The sequence below is a fragment of the Charadrius vociferus genome, unplaced genomic scaffold, assembly GCF_000708025.1.
Source record: "Charadrius vociferus isolate BGI_N301 unplaced genomic scaffold, ASM70802v2 scaffold136, whole genome shotgun sequence".
Taxonomy (NCBI): domain Eukaryota; kingdom Metazoa; phylum Chordata; class Aves; order Charadriiformes; family Charadriidae; genus Charadrius; species Charadrius vociferus.
In genome coordinates, this window is record NW_009648960.1 from 3,331,875 (window position 1) to 3,349,666 (window position 17,792).

General features: G+C 43.9%; 1 protein-coding gene across 1 annotated transcript in view; it reads left to right on the plus strand.

Annotated features, from left to right (window-relative positions):
* ERBB4 (v-erb-b2 avian erythroblastic leukemia viral oncogene homolog 4) overlaps positions 1-17,792 on the plus strand; it is a 419,420-nt gene extending 401,628 nt beyond the window's left edge. Inside the window, exons 26-28 of the mRNA XM_009887598.1 lie at positions 13,020-13,067; positions 14,060-14,351; positions 16,980-17,792. Of these exons, the coding sequence (XP_009885900.1) occupies positions 13,020-13,067; positions 14,060-14,351; positions 16,980-17,416 (777 nt within the window). The 3' untranslated portion in view covers positions 17,417-17,792. The remainder of the gene's footprint in view (positions 1-13,019; positions 13,068-14,059; positions 14,352-16,979) is intronic.

Sequence of the window (17,792 nt, forward strand, 5' to 3'; positions counted from 1 at the left end):
ATTACAAAGGAGATGGTTGTTAGTGATTTTCAGATGTGTTTCACATCTTTCCTTCCGAACTTTATCGTAGATAATAGAGACTATTCACCCAGTGGGATCGCTACCAGAATTAAGTGACTTTTATTAGATTTTTTAAGTAACAGGGCTGAATTTCTTAGGCACCTGCAGTGCGCCAGTGGTAGGAGGCCAGATCTGAGGTCTAATATGACCTCCTTTGCATGCTGAAATACAGCAGACCTGGAAAGTGGGGGACTGTAAACTCTGCTGTCTTCAAGTTACCTCCTGGAAGGAGGGATTTTGGCAAGTGGTCAGAATTTGGAGGGAGAATTCCCAGTGTGTCGGCACTGCTGAGCTAGAATGAGAGGTACTGTCATTGCAGGTGGGGAGAGCTAGCAGCTGATTATAGCATCCTTTCCTCTTGGCAGAAGCAGTGGCACGAGGGACTTGTGATTTGTCCATGATTCTTGTTGTGTCCAGGGTTTCAGTAGCAGTCGGTGCCTTCCTGATCCCCATTTCTTTTTCTGTAAGAAAAGGCAGTTAACTATTCCTGCCCAAGCTCTCAGGCTAGTTATTTTCCCAGGTGTGTCCTGGCCATGCGGGGCTGATGGCAGTAAAACTACTTCATCCTAGACTCAATAGATAATTTGTGTGAAGAGATATCAAGACTAGATGGGGCCATTGCAAGCATTTTGTCTAACCTTCCGGCATAACATAGGCCAGAATCGCTTGGCATGAAGTGCAGAAATTCTGTTTGAGGTGGAGTCTGTCTTTTAGAAAGATTGTCTTGATTGTATCAGGTGGGATGGAAAATACATCACAGCATAGGAAAGTCTCACTGGGCAGTTAATGCTGACTCTTTAGCAGGATTTGGATCCTGTCACTGTCAGCCATGCACCCTTTTTTGTGCTCGATTAAGGTGCTGCCAGTTATCAGAAAGCTCTTCTGCTTAAGGGGCTGAGAAGAATAGTACCATTTGCATGTGTTTGTTGTGAAAGAAGGACAACACTGTTGTCTCCTTTTTATTTGGTTTATTTGTGGTGTTTGCCACCCCTCTGCTTCTGCGATATCTTCCCAAAAATAATATGACCAAATCTTTCCTTATATTTGATGCTTATTACGGCAGTCTGTCAGGTTATTATTATCCCATTTCTTTAAGTCCTTCTCCTTAAAAGGTGATCAAAAACTTTCTGAAAATCTTAGTAGTAATTTTTGTCTTTCTACTAGACAATGTCTTTCTACTACACAATGCAAGTGTTGCAATGAAATCTCCAATGCCAGAACAGATGAACTTGTAAATTAACTAGACATTGTATCAAAGTGTTTCGTAACATTTCAGAAGATTACACTGACATGATCTCTATATTAGCTCTCTTGCTTCTTGAAAAACTGCTTGGTTAGTTAGGAAAGTTTGTATGAATCTATTCCATATGCCTTTCATTAAATACTACATTTTCTCTATTTTCCTAGTAGAGTGTAGGCAACAGTATACCAGATACTGCAGCTGCTGCCATCAAACCTTCCGAGTAATTCTGGAAGTCCCACCAAGCTCTTTTTCAGGATCTCATATTCCCATTTTCTGCTTCCTTAAGTTTTAATGGAATCCTGGTGGTAGAAGGCTCCTTTCTGTTCTGCTCTGCCATTCACATTAAGCAGTTCTCAGTAGCTGGTAGTGTTTTGTTGGTAGCTAGTTGATCATCACAAATATTTTACCTACTATAACTTTTTAATTCTGGGGAGTTCTTCTGTGTCTATTTCTAGTCTTTGTTGGAAATGTCGATAGCACAAGGCCATCTTTGTCCATGAAAAGCAGGAGGCAAACCCAGACTGATACTAGTGAGCCTAATTTCATTACTCAAGGTGAATGAAGTAGGAGGAATAAACATGCAAAAATACACTGTATAATAAATTAGATGGAAAATTATTCCAGTCTTAATAATTTACATGAAAAAGGAAAGCTGCTCACAAAATATGTATATTTAGAATATGAGTATTTAAATACCTTTTTTAAATGTGCTAAGTTTGCCAGAGGAAAAATGAAGAAAATTTATATGGAAGACTCAAACAGAATAGATGATGCCCGGCTCTTCACAGAGAATTCTTTGAAAGTGCTTTATGGCAATTAGTCTCTTGCTTTGCAACCAGGCCAGCTGAAATCAGTGGTTTTTCTCAAGGACTAAGCCCTTCTCAGCCTGAATAGATTACCAGGACCAACTTGTCAAATTGCCTCATGGTTTTGCAGGTCAAGTGCCTTAAACCAGGAATTTTTTAATGCATTAGCTGGTTTTTGTCACATTCAGGCTCCTGAATTCGGGCATATAGATTTAGAGTCAGACTGTCCGACAGTGTTGGATGCCTTTTTGGTTTCTACAAATCTAATATATATTCAATTACAAATCACCAGCTTACAGTACTTCTTGGTGAGACCTACTGCAAGTGGTATCGGTGGAAGTGTCTGTAGCTGTATATTGCTTCAAACCTTGATGCATGATGTAAATTTATTGAGCTTTAATATAAACTGGTTTAAAATCAGGCAGCATCTGCTTAATCCATGAATAGCTGCTGGCTCTGTTTACAGTCAAAAGAGCTCACAGCTGATCCATTTTCTTTTCTCTCCTGAAAAGAAAAAAAGTCAATAGATATAAAGAGAGTAAGTAATAAATATTTCTACACTGCACTGATGAGGCATTCTTGGAAAACAGCAAGCTAAACAACTCTACATAATTCAGTAGATGGAAAAGTGGACGAAGAGTCAGGAAATAATTATGAGAGCTGGGAGAAAATTTTCCTTCAGTGACTAGATTTGAAGCAGAAATTGTTAGTGAAAAATGTCTGTTTCTGAGGAGCCATGTTTTCTTAAAATAATAAAAGCACCTGAAAATACAAGGGGCTGTGATTTGGAAATGCACCTGGCAGGGCTCCAAGGAGTTGTCATTTACACACCTGTCTGCCCGCAACTGTTGGGGCTCCCAAGCTGGAGAGTGCCATCCACAGTGTCCCATGGCAATGGGACTCCTGTGATAATGCTTTGAGCGTAAGGTGGCAGGAGGACTCTGGAGCATCCTGTGCCAAATACTGTACTTTCTAAACATACGTGCAATGGGGACAAATGCCAGCAGAGCCTAAAATGCCCTTTGTTAGCCAGAGTAAAAGAGTTTGTCTTTCTTGTTAAATGCTGTGGTAGGGGAGGGAAAAAAATTCTCAAAGCTATAAAAAGACTCTCCAAAAGATGCAGTGGGAGGAGGCACAGATGAAGTTTAGATTTAGAATGTTAAAAAATGATTATTTTATCCAAATCAGCTGGATGGTTATTTCTTTTAGCGTATTATTGCCACCAGAACCTCAGCCCCGCTCTAAATCAACTCAGCATTTCATCAAGAAGCCTATTCTTTGCTATAAGAGACCAAGAGTGCACAATTATGGGTTTCTTTTCCCCCTTGCATAATAAAATTGGGAGATTATCATCAAGTTTCTATTCAGAATTTAGGAAGGCTTTTTTATTTTATTTTTAAAACCCATCTTTGTCTGTAAGAGCTCCCTGTTCAGGCCAGCATGCTGTAATGATTACTGCTGTAAAGGCTTCAGTGGAGATGTGCTCTATTTCATTCTCAATGAGGGCTGATGGCATTTTGAGAGGCTCAGAATATCCTTTGATTACTGTATAAAACAGACTGAGGAAGATGGCAATGCAGCGTGCGGCATAGGAGGGGGCTGCTGCTCCGAGTGTTGCTCATCAACTTTCTTCTGTGCCTTTTTTTTTTTTGTCTGCCATGTCGCAATCACAAATCATGACTGTGTTGTGGTTTTGGTCCCGTTCCCCATCCTTGCCCTGTTTTGGGATTTGAAGCTCGAGGTTTGCTCAGAAAAGGAGTTGCTGCTGCTCCTGTGTTTTGGACAGATGCTACAGCATATGAGCAGGAGCCGCTCCTTGACCCTTCTCTCCCCCAGGGAATTGTTAGAATAGCTAGGAAATGGTATGTTGTCTCTTCCAAACTGTGGGGAATCGGCTCAGTGTTAGAAGGTGCCATTTACTGTAAAATATCTTGGAGAGTGTATTAAAAAAGGAGTGACAGAAAGCTAGTCATGGGTGACAGGCATGATATGGGAGTAAAAGAGATTGAAAGGGAAAGATAGACACATGCAAGCTGTCTCTCTTCCTGCTCTCCTGTCTGTTTGACACTCATGGTGCGTTAATACAAAATAATAGGGAAAAGGAATTCTTGCATCTTCATTCTTGTGTCGTGCTTAGATCAAATTACTTATTGTACCAGCTGAAGTCTGTTTGCCAGTCATTCTGAAGTTGGAAGGTTTCTAAGGTCTAGAGGACAGGAGGGGTTCCAGGGAGAGTTTTTGATGCCATTCAGCAGAAGAATGCTTTTATTCCCAACCCAGGTAATAGGAGATGAGTCTATGGAAAAGCATTTCACCTACGTTTCCTTGCCAACGTGCCTGGATACTGACTTTTGTGACCACATCGTGCATCTCTTAACAGGTTATTTTCATTGGTCATGTTGTAATCTTTGACTCCTCCTCTTGGCGAAGTGTTAGACTAAAAATATATGGTGTATGTCTGCTATTTTCCAGTAAGAGCACAGGAAGTACTCTGTGCAATATTTAGATGTGTTGTTTCCTATACCAATATGCCAAGATTGTTAGGCGTGTTTAGTTTGTGACATATGCCATTTACTGCTCACAGTCCAGACTAAATTACTCCTAGGAGGCTATATTCATATATGGGCATCGCACTATGTATGGACTGCTCTAAGAGAGTTTTATAAGTCTGAAAACAGAGCTGTCAGGAGAGAAAATTGTGCAAGAGAAAGTTTAAATGACTCATCTGAAGCTATGAAGTAAGTCAGGGCTAACCTGAACTCAGGTCACCAGTGAAACGTCCATACTGATATTGAACAAGTTCAGGGATGTCTTAAACCCACCGTCCTGGCAGGACGTGATCTGGCACATCCAGACGATACAAGCAGCCTATGTGAACTGAGGTGGAACTCAAGCTGCCTGCAAATCTTACCTCTCTTCTGACAAACAGCAACCAGAAAAAACTTATATGCAGAAAAAAGTTACATGCAGAAGACTTATTCCTTGAGTCTTCTTTTTTGTTTCTTTTCCCTCGCTGATCTGAACTGGATGGTTTGTGTCTTGATTGAGCAGTCATCAGAGACTGGAGCAAACACTTTAGCTAACACAGGATGGTGTGTACATTCTTTTCTATACTTGTGTATCAACATTGAAGTTAAAATATTTACACACATTCTGAGAAAGGGTAATGCTGGAAAAGGGACTGGGACTTCATCATTTCCTATAAAGATTCATCAATCCCCAATGAAACTTTATGGCTATTGACTTAAAGGCATTGTAATTTGTTGCATAGCTGCTGTCCACAACCTGTGTATATTATTCCTGCCTTTTATTTTTGATGTTGAATAACAGGCTCCACTGTCATCTCACTGGAAATAATGTATGTTTTGTCTTGCTACATTAACTCAGGTGGGCCACATTGCTGTTTGTGTGCCTGAAACAGGTGATGTAAGAGACACATACACGCAAATATCCCAAACCAGCTTCAGAGGACGTGCATCTCCAGTATGCTGTGATTGTTTTTCTGTGTGCCGCAATGATGCTGGGTGCCAGCGGTGACCCCTACCTAGTTCGGAGCTGTGACACTTGGCAGTGATGCTAATGGGAGCTTTTCTTCATAGTCCTAGAGGAAAGTGCCCAGTGGGGAATGGAGTTTTCTTAAGTAGAGTCAGGAGCCCAGGCTGAACAGAAGAGAGAGCACGAGGAATGCCAGACTTGTGTTAGGCGCTGTGAGCTGTAGGGACAGATAGGCTTTAAGTGTAACGGCCCAGGGGGGTGTCTAATCCTTTCTTTTTATGTATGGCCTTGCTCTGAGCAGGGTCTAGGACCAGTCATCTCCAGAGTTTTGCAAAGCCTTCTAGCTATTACTATACAAACAGCATTTCATTTCTATTTAACATTACACAGCAATCTTGTGGTATACGTTTTTTCTTTCCTTTGATTTTTGTCTCAGACATGTTTGCTGTGGGCTCTCTGAAGCAAGGCAGAGTAAGCTGTTAGCTCTGTAGTCAGAGGGAAGCAGGACTGCTCCTGAGCAGAGGTGGCTGCTCTCTTGGGGTGGCCTTTCCTATTTGAATTTCAGTTCAGATCAGTTGTAAATACCAGGCTGCTCCCCTGAAACGTAGCTGGAGTTTGCTCAGGGCTGGTGCGACAGCTCTGTGTTGTGTGCTCTGCCTGCAGCTCCACCAGAGCATCTCAAACGTATTATTCAGATCCACTCACATAAATCAGCTGTCCTTCTTCCTAGAGAGCTGCTGAACTCTTGGTGTTTGCAGCAGGATCTGCTCAGCCTGGTATGTTAGGAGGCTGTGGTTTGGTGACTCGAGCCTGGCTACTCACTTGGTTTTGAATTGGGTAAATGGTTCCTAGGGGAAGGAGGAAAGTGAGTTATTTCTGCGGCACACGGCCCAGGACTGAACTGGTACAAAGAAGTGTGGAGAGCTTCATCAAAACAGGTAATCACTGAGCTGCCTGAAGCATGGACCATAAGGCACCCCTGAACAGGATGTGTGAGGAGCATCCCAGTGAGAAGGTGGGAGTGTTTTACTCCTGCTTTATGTTTGGAGCTTTTACATACAAGAGCAGAAGGAGAATGAAAGGGGATTGGGTTTTCATGTGGATAGGAGCAGTATCAGAGTGGGTTCAAATGTGTGTGTGTGTGTGTACATTGATGTTGGCAGAGCCTTGCCTTTAGTAAAGAAAAATCTTTCAGTCCCATGAGCTTAGCAGGCAGCTTAAGAACAAGAAACAGTAATAATAACTATGCAACTCTATTAATTGTGTGTGCACATCTCGGTGGGTGACAAGGAAAACCAGCTCTGCAGCAGCAAGGGTGCTGTTGGGAGGCTGTGCTAGCAAGCAACGCATGGAGGTACTGGATCATGCTGAAAAACAAAGTTTTATTTATTTTCTGTTTGGTGATAGTCCTGTACCACCCATAGTCCCACAGCTGCATCACATCACTGAGTACATTCAGCATTTCTTCCACCTGAAATCTGCTGTGGTTGCAGCTTTGAAGGCAGCTGTGGTCACCGTCGGGCTGGTGTGGGATGGGCTGCAGCACAGGCAGGGAGAGGGACACAGCTTTGGGTGCCATACTCCAGGCATGACGCTAGACTCAAACGAAATGAGACAAGGCAGAGATATATTCACACAACTATATAAATATGAGCATCAGGACCCAACAAGGCTTTGATTTCATTACAGTTTAACATGCAGCCAGAAAATATTATGTCTCTGCTATAAAGGAGGAGATATTTACCTTTGGGAGACTTTAGAAGCGAGGCATTGGAAAATGAAATTAATGAATAGAAAGCAATAACACAAGCCAATATTCACAAAAATGTTATTTACCTCTCTTTTATCAAGGCTCATTTTACACAAACATTAGCGCTTATAATAGCTGATATGTCACTGGTGTTTAAAACCAAAGGGCTTCTAAAAAGGCTTTAGGGGACATTTGCTTGTTTTTTATCTTTTCTCCCTGATGTCATGTTTGTGCCTAAAATTCAATCATGTGGTATAAAGAATGAAATCTCGAGCATTTCTGGTTAGGGCTGCTCATGCTAAAAAGGCTAGGCTCCTTCGGGGGGATGCTTTGAGCTTAAGTGTCAATGGATGTGTGCTCTCCAGAGCTAATGGATATAATGCATATTACACTGTCAAAAGGGGGTAATTATTGATTAATTTTTATTTATTTTTGTATGCAAGTTGAGACTTTTAAAGTAGGTTTATGTGGTGAGGTCTTTGAGTAACCAGGCTCCGAAGTCTCTGTCCATCTCAACATGCTGAAGATCTTAATCATTCAGGTCAGAAATTCAGGATCAGGAATCCAAAAACCTAGACCTCAGTAAAGGAACATCAGCTCTTTTTTTCATTATAGTATTTAAGATGCAAAAACAACAACAAAAAAACCCAAAGTAAATTGGATTACACATACAAATCAAGCTGTTTAAGGTTTACTTGGTAAGGTCCAAATATATTTTCTGTTTACAGTGTGATTCATGTCCTGACCAATAAGAGGTGGCTGGGCCTTTCAGTACTTACCTTGGAAGCCTAAAAAATGATGACATCACATTGCAATTAGCAGGCAATTTAAAGACTTTTAAACAATTATATCACATTTCCAGCCCCACTAATTGGCACTACAGCTGTTTTCTTTGCCTGCTTTTTTTTTTTTTTTTTTTTTGGAATACCAGCTACAGGGTATTAACTCATGGGGCAAAACAATAAAGAATTTAAAAAGTGTGCAGACACCAGTGGTTTGGGGAAGAGCCAGGCTGTAAGGTTCTGTGTTAAGGGGGGTTGCAAGACAGCTATGTTTAGTACGGAGCTAAAGGGGATGCATGAAGAAAATACAATTACTGTGATCTGCGTTGGCAGGTCACTGACTGGGAAGGGTCTTGTCAGCAAAAATAGCAATGAATGCATTAATGCTAGTCCATTCTTTCCTGACGTTGTGGGACAGGGCTATTCTAAGAGGGCCTGTTATTATGTTGTTATAGTTGCATAGTATGTATTTAAATGTTAGAGTCACAGCCAAGAAGTTCTAAAGATAGGGCAGTGGGTTTAGCCTTTTGTGGTGAGGGTGGAGCAAAGCATGCCCACAGACAGATAATGTGGCCATCCTTGAAAAATATTTTTTTAAGTTGCTAATTGTCTAAACATTTACTGGCAGAGGAGCATAGCCCTGTGTACTGAAGGCAAGCCCGCTAACAGAAGACTTGCTTTTCTAAGTTACACTTAGGAGATCGCTGTGGACTGTGAACTAAAAGTAGTTCAAGACAGCTCTCCCCTTATTCATCCAGAATCAATGAACCACAAGTTGAAATTTATGAGAGTGCCTCTGTGAAAAAAGAAAGATGTAAATTAAAGGTGTGTAATATAGAACGGTGTAGTACCGAATAGAAAGGGAGTGGTTACAGTCACTGGTTTAGTGTCTGTGAAAAGTGGACAGCAGAGAACTCCAATATGCTGTATATAATACTAACACCGTAGAGCTACAGTTCTTTTCACCCTCCTACAGTCTGGAGGACCAAAAGAAGCAAACCCCCTCTTTGGAGTCTCGCAGCCTGCAGGCGGGAGGGAACACGCTGGGGTGTTTTATGAGGAGGTAGAGTATTCCCAGCAGAGCTTTGGATTCTTCGCTGTTAAGAGAGTTGACTCTCTGTAGTCAGCACTTTGTATTTCTTCTCTGGATCCTACCTGTAATCATCAGCTTGCCTAAATCTTCACCACCCTCCATGGACCATAGTTTACTACTTGCCTGTCTTCAGTCTTTCCTTCTCTGTCTTTTTGGAGTATACAGAAAGCTTCCCTGAATTCACGTAAATATGAAGTCAGAGGGCAAGGAGAAGGCAGATGAAGTTTCCTGCAGTGCAACATCCTATAGCCAGCAGTAGGATTTCAAAGTAGCACATGGCAGGCTCAGAGGATGGGGTTTTACCCATTTTTTATAACACGTTCTGGGTTGTAACCCGTCCATGTGTCATTACAAGGTGACAGTAAATCTGTGGTACACAATAAAAGGTGAAGGGGTTCAGAGATGATCTGACCTCTGCAATCAGAGCTACTCCAGTTTCCACGGTGCTCTCTGATTAAAGGAACATTCCTAGTTGTCCCAAACAAGCCTCTTGCAGAAGAGTCCCAAAGTTACAAGCTTGCTGCATAGTCTGTACCCAGATGTGTATTGAGGACCTTGACGTCTGCTCCCTTTAAAAAAAAAAACAAAACAAAGTAATCTCTGGTAAAGTGTCTTCTGTTCCCTCTTCTGTTATGATCTCTCTCAAGTGTGATCATTTCAGCCGGGCAACTGCTGGCTTTGGTTTTTCCTTCCCGGCTTGTGAACCTTTCTTGGCTGTTGTTCTTCTGGATACGAGTGCATTTGTCTTAAATAAGAGAGAAACCACGCACAGATGGAGCAGCACTGAAGTTTCCAGGCTGAGCCAGTCAAACCCTCTGCCATCTCTTTCCATACTGCCTTAGACGGCACTTTCTTTGCAGTTGGCATCATCCTCGCTTCTCTGGCTGTCAGCAGCCACAGCTGGGTCAGAGAGGCCAAAGTTCCTCCCAGGCCTAGGGCTTGAGTTTAACCTCTGCTTTTTGAACATAATGAGCTCTTCAGCAAACGCCTGGTGAAACCAATCACAGTTGGCCTTGACTTCAGTGGTGTCTCAGCCCCTCCTTCCCCAGCCCTGTTACCACGCACAGAGCCCTCAGAGCTCCCGCTGACTGCACAAGGCAGAGCTCTGCCACTTGTGCTAAGGGTGGAGCGGGGGCTGCTCGGCTCCCTCCGCACCAGCTGAACCAGGCCTGCGTTCAGCCATTTGATTTGAGAGTAATTTGCTGACAGCAGAGGAGATTCAAGTTCAGCTCCAGCCTCTAGAGAAGCTGCTGTTTCAGTGCTTTCAGACTATCTTTTGTCCTTGTACCTCCCGTTTGTCCCTGTCACGTTTAGATCTTATTACTGTCTCTCCCTTCCTACTCAGCCTCCTGTCACATGCCAACCCTTTCTCCCTCCCTGCACCTCACAGTCTCTCTCACTTGCCATTGTCTTCTATTCCTTTGCCAGCCACCGTTCCCTGGCTCCTGGCAATCCCTGCTGCCAGCTCCTCCAACCCTACTTTCCTTGCAAGACTCTCAACTCCTTTGCAGTCTGCTCAGACTGCCTTTTCCTCCTCCTCCTCCTCCTCCGACTGGCCAGGGGATCACTTGAGACCATGGGGTAGATCCTCTCCTGTGTTTCCTTCCAGCACCTAATTTCTTGGTGAAAAAACAACTACAGAATCCTGCTCAAGCCTTACTAATGGATGGTGGAGATAGACAATTCAACTAACAAAGGTTTTCCTGCACTTCTGTAATTGGTGAGGCTGCATCTGGAGGATTGTGTCCAGTTCTGGGCTCCCCAGTTCAAGAATGACAGGCAACTGCTGGAGAGGGTCCAGCAAAGGGCAACGAAGATGATTACAGGATTGGAACATCTCTCTTATGAGGAAAGGCTGAGGGACTTGGGTCTCTTTAGTCTAGAGAGAAGAAGACTGAAGGGGGGATCTTACTAATGCTTATAAATACTTAAAGGGAGGATGCCAGGGGGATGGGAAGAGTCTTTTTTCAGTGGGGCCCAGTGATAGGACAAGAGGGACAAGGGGTACAAGCTTGAACATAGGAAGTTCCATCTTAACATGAGGAGGAACTTCTTTACTTTGAGGGTGGCAGAGCACTGGAACAGGCTGCCCAGAGAGGTGGTGGAGTCTTCCACACTGGAGACATTCAAAACACTCCTGGATGCCGTCCTGTGCAACCTGCTGGGGGTGACCCTGCTCTGGTAGGACTAGATGATCTAGTCTGGTAGGACTAGATGATCTCCAGAGTTCACTTCCAACCCTGACCATTCTGTGATTCTATGTAATTTGCAACCGGGAGTCTTTTTAGGTCATAATTTGATGAAATGTGTATGAATTTTCATGGGGATGGAGAAAAGCGTATCTCTAACTATGGCTCATCACCACATTTACACCTCAAACACAAGGTGCTACATCTGAGTAACAAAATGGCTGCAGGGATATTTCAAATAGAAAGAGACAGGCATATTTTTGGTTACCAGAAAAGGGTCTTCAGACAGGGCAGCATGCATTTCAAAATAAGTTTATGTTTGTTTTTAAGTTTTTTTCCTGATGCAGGTATTTTCCATACACACAAAACATTCCCTTATAAAGTAAGGTATTTGACAGTGACCATCATCTCCACCCCGATGTTTTGGCAAGAAGTTTATAAGGGAAAGATTGACTGTAGTACATCCAGTTCTTACTACATGAGGATGCATGTTGTCTTGTCTTTTAATTTTGAAATTTTATTATTTATGGTATGTTTCTTGGTGTGGATATGTTTTTGAAACAGATTTTGATGCATGAGATATCTCCTAAAGTGGTGTGTTCTCAAGGTGGTTAGGCTTCTTTGCTCAGGCGGTGGGGTTTTCCTTCTGATTTATCTCAAATTTAGACCTTTTTTCAAACCCTGACTTTTTATTTCCCTCAAGTAGGAGATAAGGGAAATACAAAAAAAAGTAGAAAAACACATGAAAAATAAAGGGTTCTTTGTTTCATTTTTATTTTCTTCTAAACCCCAGTGTTTCCTCAATTAAAAACAGGACGGTTTTGAGTAGCAGTACTAAGTAGCAGCCGCTGTGCTGGTAATGTTACAGCAATTCAGGGTCCACGGGGCAGTGTAAGATCATTCCAGAAACCAATATTAAAATGAGGATCTCTGCATGGATACTTCAGTGTACAGCCTCTAGGCTTCTCGGTAAAACACCTTAGCTTGTGATACAGAGGTAACATTAGAAGGGTGGTATATGTTGAGAGCAGGACCATGGCATGTTGAAGTCTTGAAATCCAGCAGCTGCTGTGCGATTTGGGTTTACCAAAGCCTAGGGACTCTTTTTCCTGTGATACTTAGGCTAGCTGTGACAGTCCAATGACAATCCTGCCACCCTCCTGCTCTCCCAGTTATCCTTCTCCTGATTTGTCCCTGGGAAAGGAAGCTGTGGCTTGGAGCTAGGCGCTTTCCGCACTTCTCCTGCCCTGTATTTCCTCTGAAGTTGAGTGCACCATCTGTCATTCTTTCTGTACGATCTGCTTTTCCAAAAATTAGACAAGAGGCATTTGCAGGATCTACAGCTGTCAGCAGACGTAACATGGCACTTGCCCTCACTCAGCAAGAGGAGCTCAGTAGCCCTCCCTAAGACTGGTGAGGCACACAGCTTCTTAAAGTTGGTGAGACATTTGCCGTGATTTAATTCTTTGAATTTTGGATTCAGTTAGGAAATCTAACTGATGTGCATGTTACTCCCCATTAGCTCATGCAGCTCATGTGACTTGTTTCATTCATGTGACCTCTTATTACGTATCCATCATTCCATTTTTCTTTCCTATTAGAGTGAAATTGGACACAGCCCTCCTCCTGCCTACACCCCTATGTCAGGAGTAAGTATTTCACCTTCAACCTTCATCCTTTAGGTTTTCCTCCTTCCTTCACTATGCGTTTTCTGTTTCAAACCCCTTCCAAAAGCCAACAGTGAGTGTGTATGACAGCAATCAAATAGTCAGGATCTCTACACTCAGCCTGGACTCGTGTGCAAGCTCTATGGACCCACACCCAAAATTCTGCCAACTGCCAACTTTCCTTGAAAAAGCGCTTAGGTAACAGGCTTGGATGAATCTGTACATTTTTCCTTCCTATTTATAGGTCATGATGTCGAAATTCCCTTGCACGCCCTTGCTGACAAGCAAAATGGTAGGTTGAGTTGAACCGTTGAGTTGAGGTACCAATGAGAACACACTTCACCAGCCTGAGATGCACTACCTGATGGAATTACATAGTGTTTGGGTGACCGTGTAATTGTCACTGTAGGACACCCTAAATGTAGCCCCCCAGGAATAAACAGAGTTCAGAGATGGTAATGTCCTCTATCCGCAGTCTCCTTTGCAGAAGGAGGTTTCTCTAACATGAGGTTTAAGGGGTTTGTTCAGAAATCGGGGGAGATTGCCAGAGTAATAGAAGAGGAGATACCGCGTTTGCCTCTTGCAGCTGTGTATATCCAACCTCCACATGTCTTTGATAGGAGACAAGTTTTCCTGCCCCATTTCTAGCCCCATTTCCAGCCCTGAGCAGCCAGCATGCTTCCCTGCTCCCCTTGCTGCACCAGTGGTGCCTCCCTGGGAGGGGAACCTGGCTCAGCACCACCGGGCAGATGGATGCTTTGCTGGTCTACAACAGAGCCTGTGCTGCTGCCTATCCCACAGCGCTGGAAACGCAGTAGTCTGCAGGATGGACAAGGCTTCCTTCACCCGCCCAGTGAAATGCATCATTGAGCAACTGTGGCAGGAAAGGCACAGGAGCCACAGAGATGACTTGCTGTTGCATCTTCTCTCCCTTGGGAGCCTCCTTTTTTATGCTGTCTTTTCTTTTTCAACAGAACCAGTTTGTGTACAGAGATGGTGGCTATGCTGCAGAAGTGCCAATGCCGTACAGAGCTCCTGGCTGCATAATACCAGAAGCCCCAGTTGCTCAAGGGGCTACAGCAGAGATCTTTGAAGATACTTGCTGTAATGGCACACTACGAAAACAAGTGACAACCCTGGCAAAAGAGGACAGCAGCACCCAGAGGTACAGCGCTGATCCCACAGTCTTCATACCTGAGCGGGTTGTCCGGGGAGAGCTGGATGAGGATGGGTACATGACACCAATGCGAGACAAACCTAAAACAGGTAAAAAATTGTCTTTCCACAGAAACTCCTGCTCTAGTCTGACTGCATTCTCTCTTTTTCTACATCAGCACCTTTTCAACAAAAATGGCTTTATTGAGTAACTCAGCAAGGTTGAAACGTTCTGACTTGGTTAATATTTCTTTGCATGGGGATTCATTTTTCTTTGCTTAATTTGCTACTCAAATGTGCTAAAATGACAAACTCAAATGTGCTAAAATGCCAAGTTTGGTAATTTCCCTTTAACTTTTCTTTCTGGGAAATAGCAAGAGAGAGGAATGAAAAAAAGCCAAACCCCCTTATCCAAACACAAATCTTCAGTTATTTCCAGGAAAAGGATCTGTCTTTTGCCAGCTGTAGCCTCCACTTTGCTTTGTTTATTGATCTTTATCTTCATGGCACTGTGCTTGGTAAATGTCACAGAACCGATACACAGAGTTGGCATTTTATACCCAAGAGAAGTTTAGGACTGAAAGAACAAGATGTGCTTCAGAGAGACCATCACAGCAAGGTGAAGTTTGCCTAGATCTGTGCCGACTCAGAGTGCTACACTTCCCAGTTTGCCGTCATTCGTTTCTTCCTTTTTAAATAGTGACAGCAGTCATTTAGATGTAAGGGGATATGTCATTAGTAATTTGCTTTCAGACCTTTGCATTACCTTTGAAGAAATTAATTAATTAATGCAAATGTAAATGCCAAGTAACCACTGCGTTTGCTTCAGAATTTGGAAGCCGTGTACCTTTTGTGTTACATGGTGGAAATGGAGGGAGTCCTGGGGCTTGACCCATGGCAGTAGCAATAGTGGGAGTGCACTCGTGGCCCTACACTTCCGCAACCACCCTTGCAGTAAGCGATTTGGTGCTGTGAGTTTGCTTCAGCGAGTGCCCATGCATATCTTCATATAAAGGTTTGCCCTGGGGTTCCTGAGTTCTGCAGGAACATCCCCGGAACCCTTGGGGATGTGGTAGCAGCAGCTCAGGAGGAAGCATCTCCTCCCTATCTCACTGGGCACAGACACAGGGATGTCACAGTGTGGCCCCAATGCTGCCTGCTGTCTGTGAGCTGGGGAATTCAAATCAAAGCACTGCTTAGCTGCCATTTCTAAGAAATAATATGTTCCTACTATGCAGTTGGTATGGGTCCCTGTGCCTGTTCACCTCAGATTCAGTGAAGTTTTAGCTATGTGTTCAAAGGTACTCGCTAAGTCTTGAACTTTTGCATTTAATAGTTTTGGCCCTGTCCTGGATAAAAACAGAGCTGAAGTGAGGACCATAGCCATCCTCCTATAACAGGCAGGGGCCTGTTTTCTTGCAGGCAGGACTCTGTGTGGACTCTGCCTCTCCCGAGCCCGTGACCAGAGCCGTGCCACTGGAAATTGTGGTCTTGTGTTGGCAATCCCTGTGTGGCACAGGCAGCCAGAGAGATCATCCCTCACTAATGGTGGTAGCTTGGAGACCCTGTTTTGCAGGGAACCTCTAGGCTTTGAGATGAAAGGTAGAATTGATACTGAAAGTGGAAGTGATTTGATCCGATCATTTCCAGCCTTGAACGAACTGGATGCTTTTGATGTACCTTGCTGCAGGGATCCCACCCACAGTCCCTCTTGTCCCTGCCTCACCTCCAAGCCATGCCCTTTGCAGCCCACTTGCAGCATCAGCGACTCCCCTCCTGCCCAGGCTGAGTGGCTTTCTGTTCTGTAGTGACACCTTGTTCTACACAAAGCAAGACAGGACATGACACTCAACGAATCCATTGCTCTGTGGCTCAGTTGCCTGTGTGTGACCGTGGGAGAGCCCTAACTATGCCTGTGTTTTTAACCTAGGGCAGCCAGTCTGTTGATGTTTCTCTTCCCTCCCCACCCCCTGTCTAGCTTTCCATGCAAGCTCCATATGCCTTAAGACCTTTCTGCAATTCAGCTACAATGTTTTGTGGTGTTAATCCACAGAAAGTGATTTGAACATACTGCAAGTCCTGTTTTGGAGCTGATGCAAGGCTCTCTTGTACTCTTTCCAGGGCTCATTTGAATTATTTTTTTTCATAATGCTTCGAGGCCCTTTGTCCTTCAGGGATGGAAGGTTTTTAATCAGGCAAATTGTTCTGTTAGAAATGAAGCTGTCTTAGAAGTTAGCCCTCGGGGATGGTTGTTGTATAGAGAGGCTTAACTAAGATTTCTATAGAGCTTTCTGGACGGAAAGACTGTGGAGCAGAGGGTTTGACTGATACGCCCAAGGTTGCACAGAGAGTCAGCAGCGGAGGCAGAAGTCGCGTGGCGTGTTTGGCTCTGTAGATCATACGCTGAGAGGAAGTCCAGGATCAAGCAAGGCACAGGCCATGGCTAAGTGACAGCTGTAGGTTAGTTTGCCAGTATGTTTGATGAGTCACTTCATCTTCCAGGGTCTTCACTTTAACCCATATTGTCTGTTTAGTTTGTAAATTCTTCACTTTTAGCACTTGTATGTTCAACATAGTCGGCACCTGATCTCATCTGGAGTTCTAGGAATGTCTGGGGTGGAGGACAAACAAGTCCCAGGTACTGCTTCTGGTACAGCTTGGTAGTAACATACATATGATGCTTGCTACATGGATGGATTACTCCCTCTCTTTGCTGATTTATTTTTTATCTTTCCTTAGATTACCTAAACCCGGTGGAAGAGAACCCATTTGTCTCCCGACGAAAGAATGGAGATCTCCAAGCTGTGGACAACCCAGAGTATCACAATGCTCCGAACGGGCAGCCCAAAGCAGAGGATGAGTACGTGAACGAGCCATTGTACCTCAACACTTTTGCAAACACTTTGGAAAACGCTGAGTACCTGAAGAACAATTTGCCGGAGAAAGCCAAGAAGGCCTTTGACAACCCAGACTACTGGAATCACAGTCTGCCCCCACGAAGCACCCTCCAGCACCCGGACTACCTGCAAGAGTACAGCACAAAATACTTTTACAAACAGAATGGACGGATCCGGCCCATTGTGGCAGAGAATCCTGAATACCTCTCCGAGTTCTCCCTGAAGCCTGGCACTGTGCTGCCCCCGCCGCCCTACAGACACCGAAATACAGTGGTGTAGTGACCGCGGTCTTATGGAAGTGGAAAGGCAACCCCTTCTAGCTGCCTCACTCCTTCTCTCTTGCTCTCCTTTTCTCTCTCTCCCCTCTCTCCCTCCCTCCCTTCCTTTCTCCCACGAGCTTCCTCTTCTTGCCAGTTCACTCATTTTTGATATTTCCAAGTGAAAGGATGTCTTGGAGTCATTTGCAGATTGGGTTGGGAACCTGGAAGGAAGGAAGGAAAAAGACTGAAAGAAGGCACGTACAACCTGGCCTTTCTCACTTTCCGCAGATCTAGAGGGTCGGACGGTCAGAGAAGCCAGACAGTACCAGTAAAAGCCAGTGGCAGTGTTGCCTGCTGTCGAGCTAGTTCTCAGTGATTCAACCCACACACTGTAG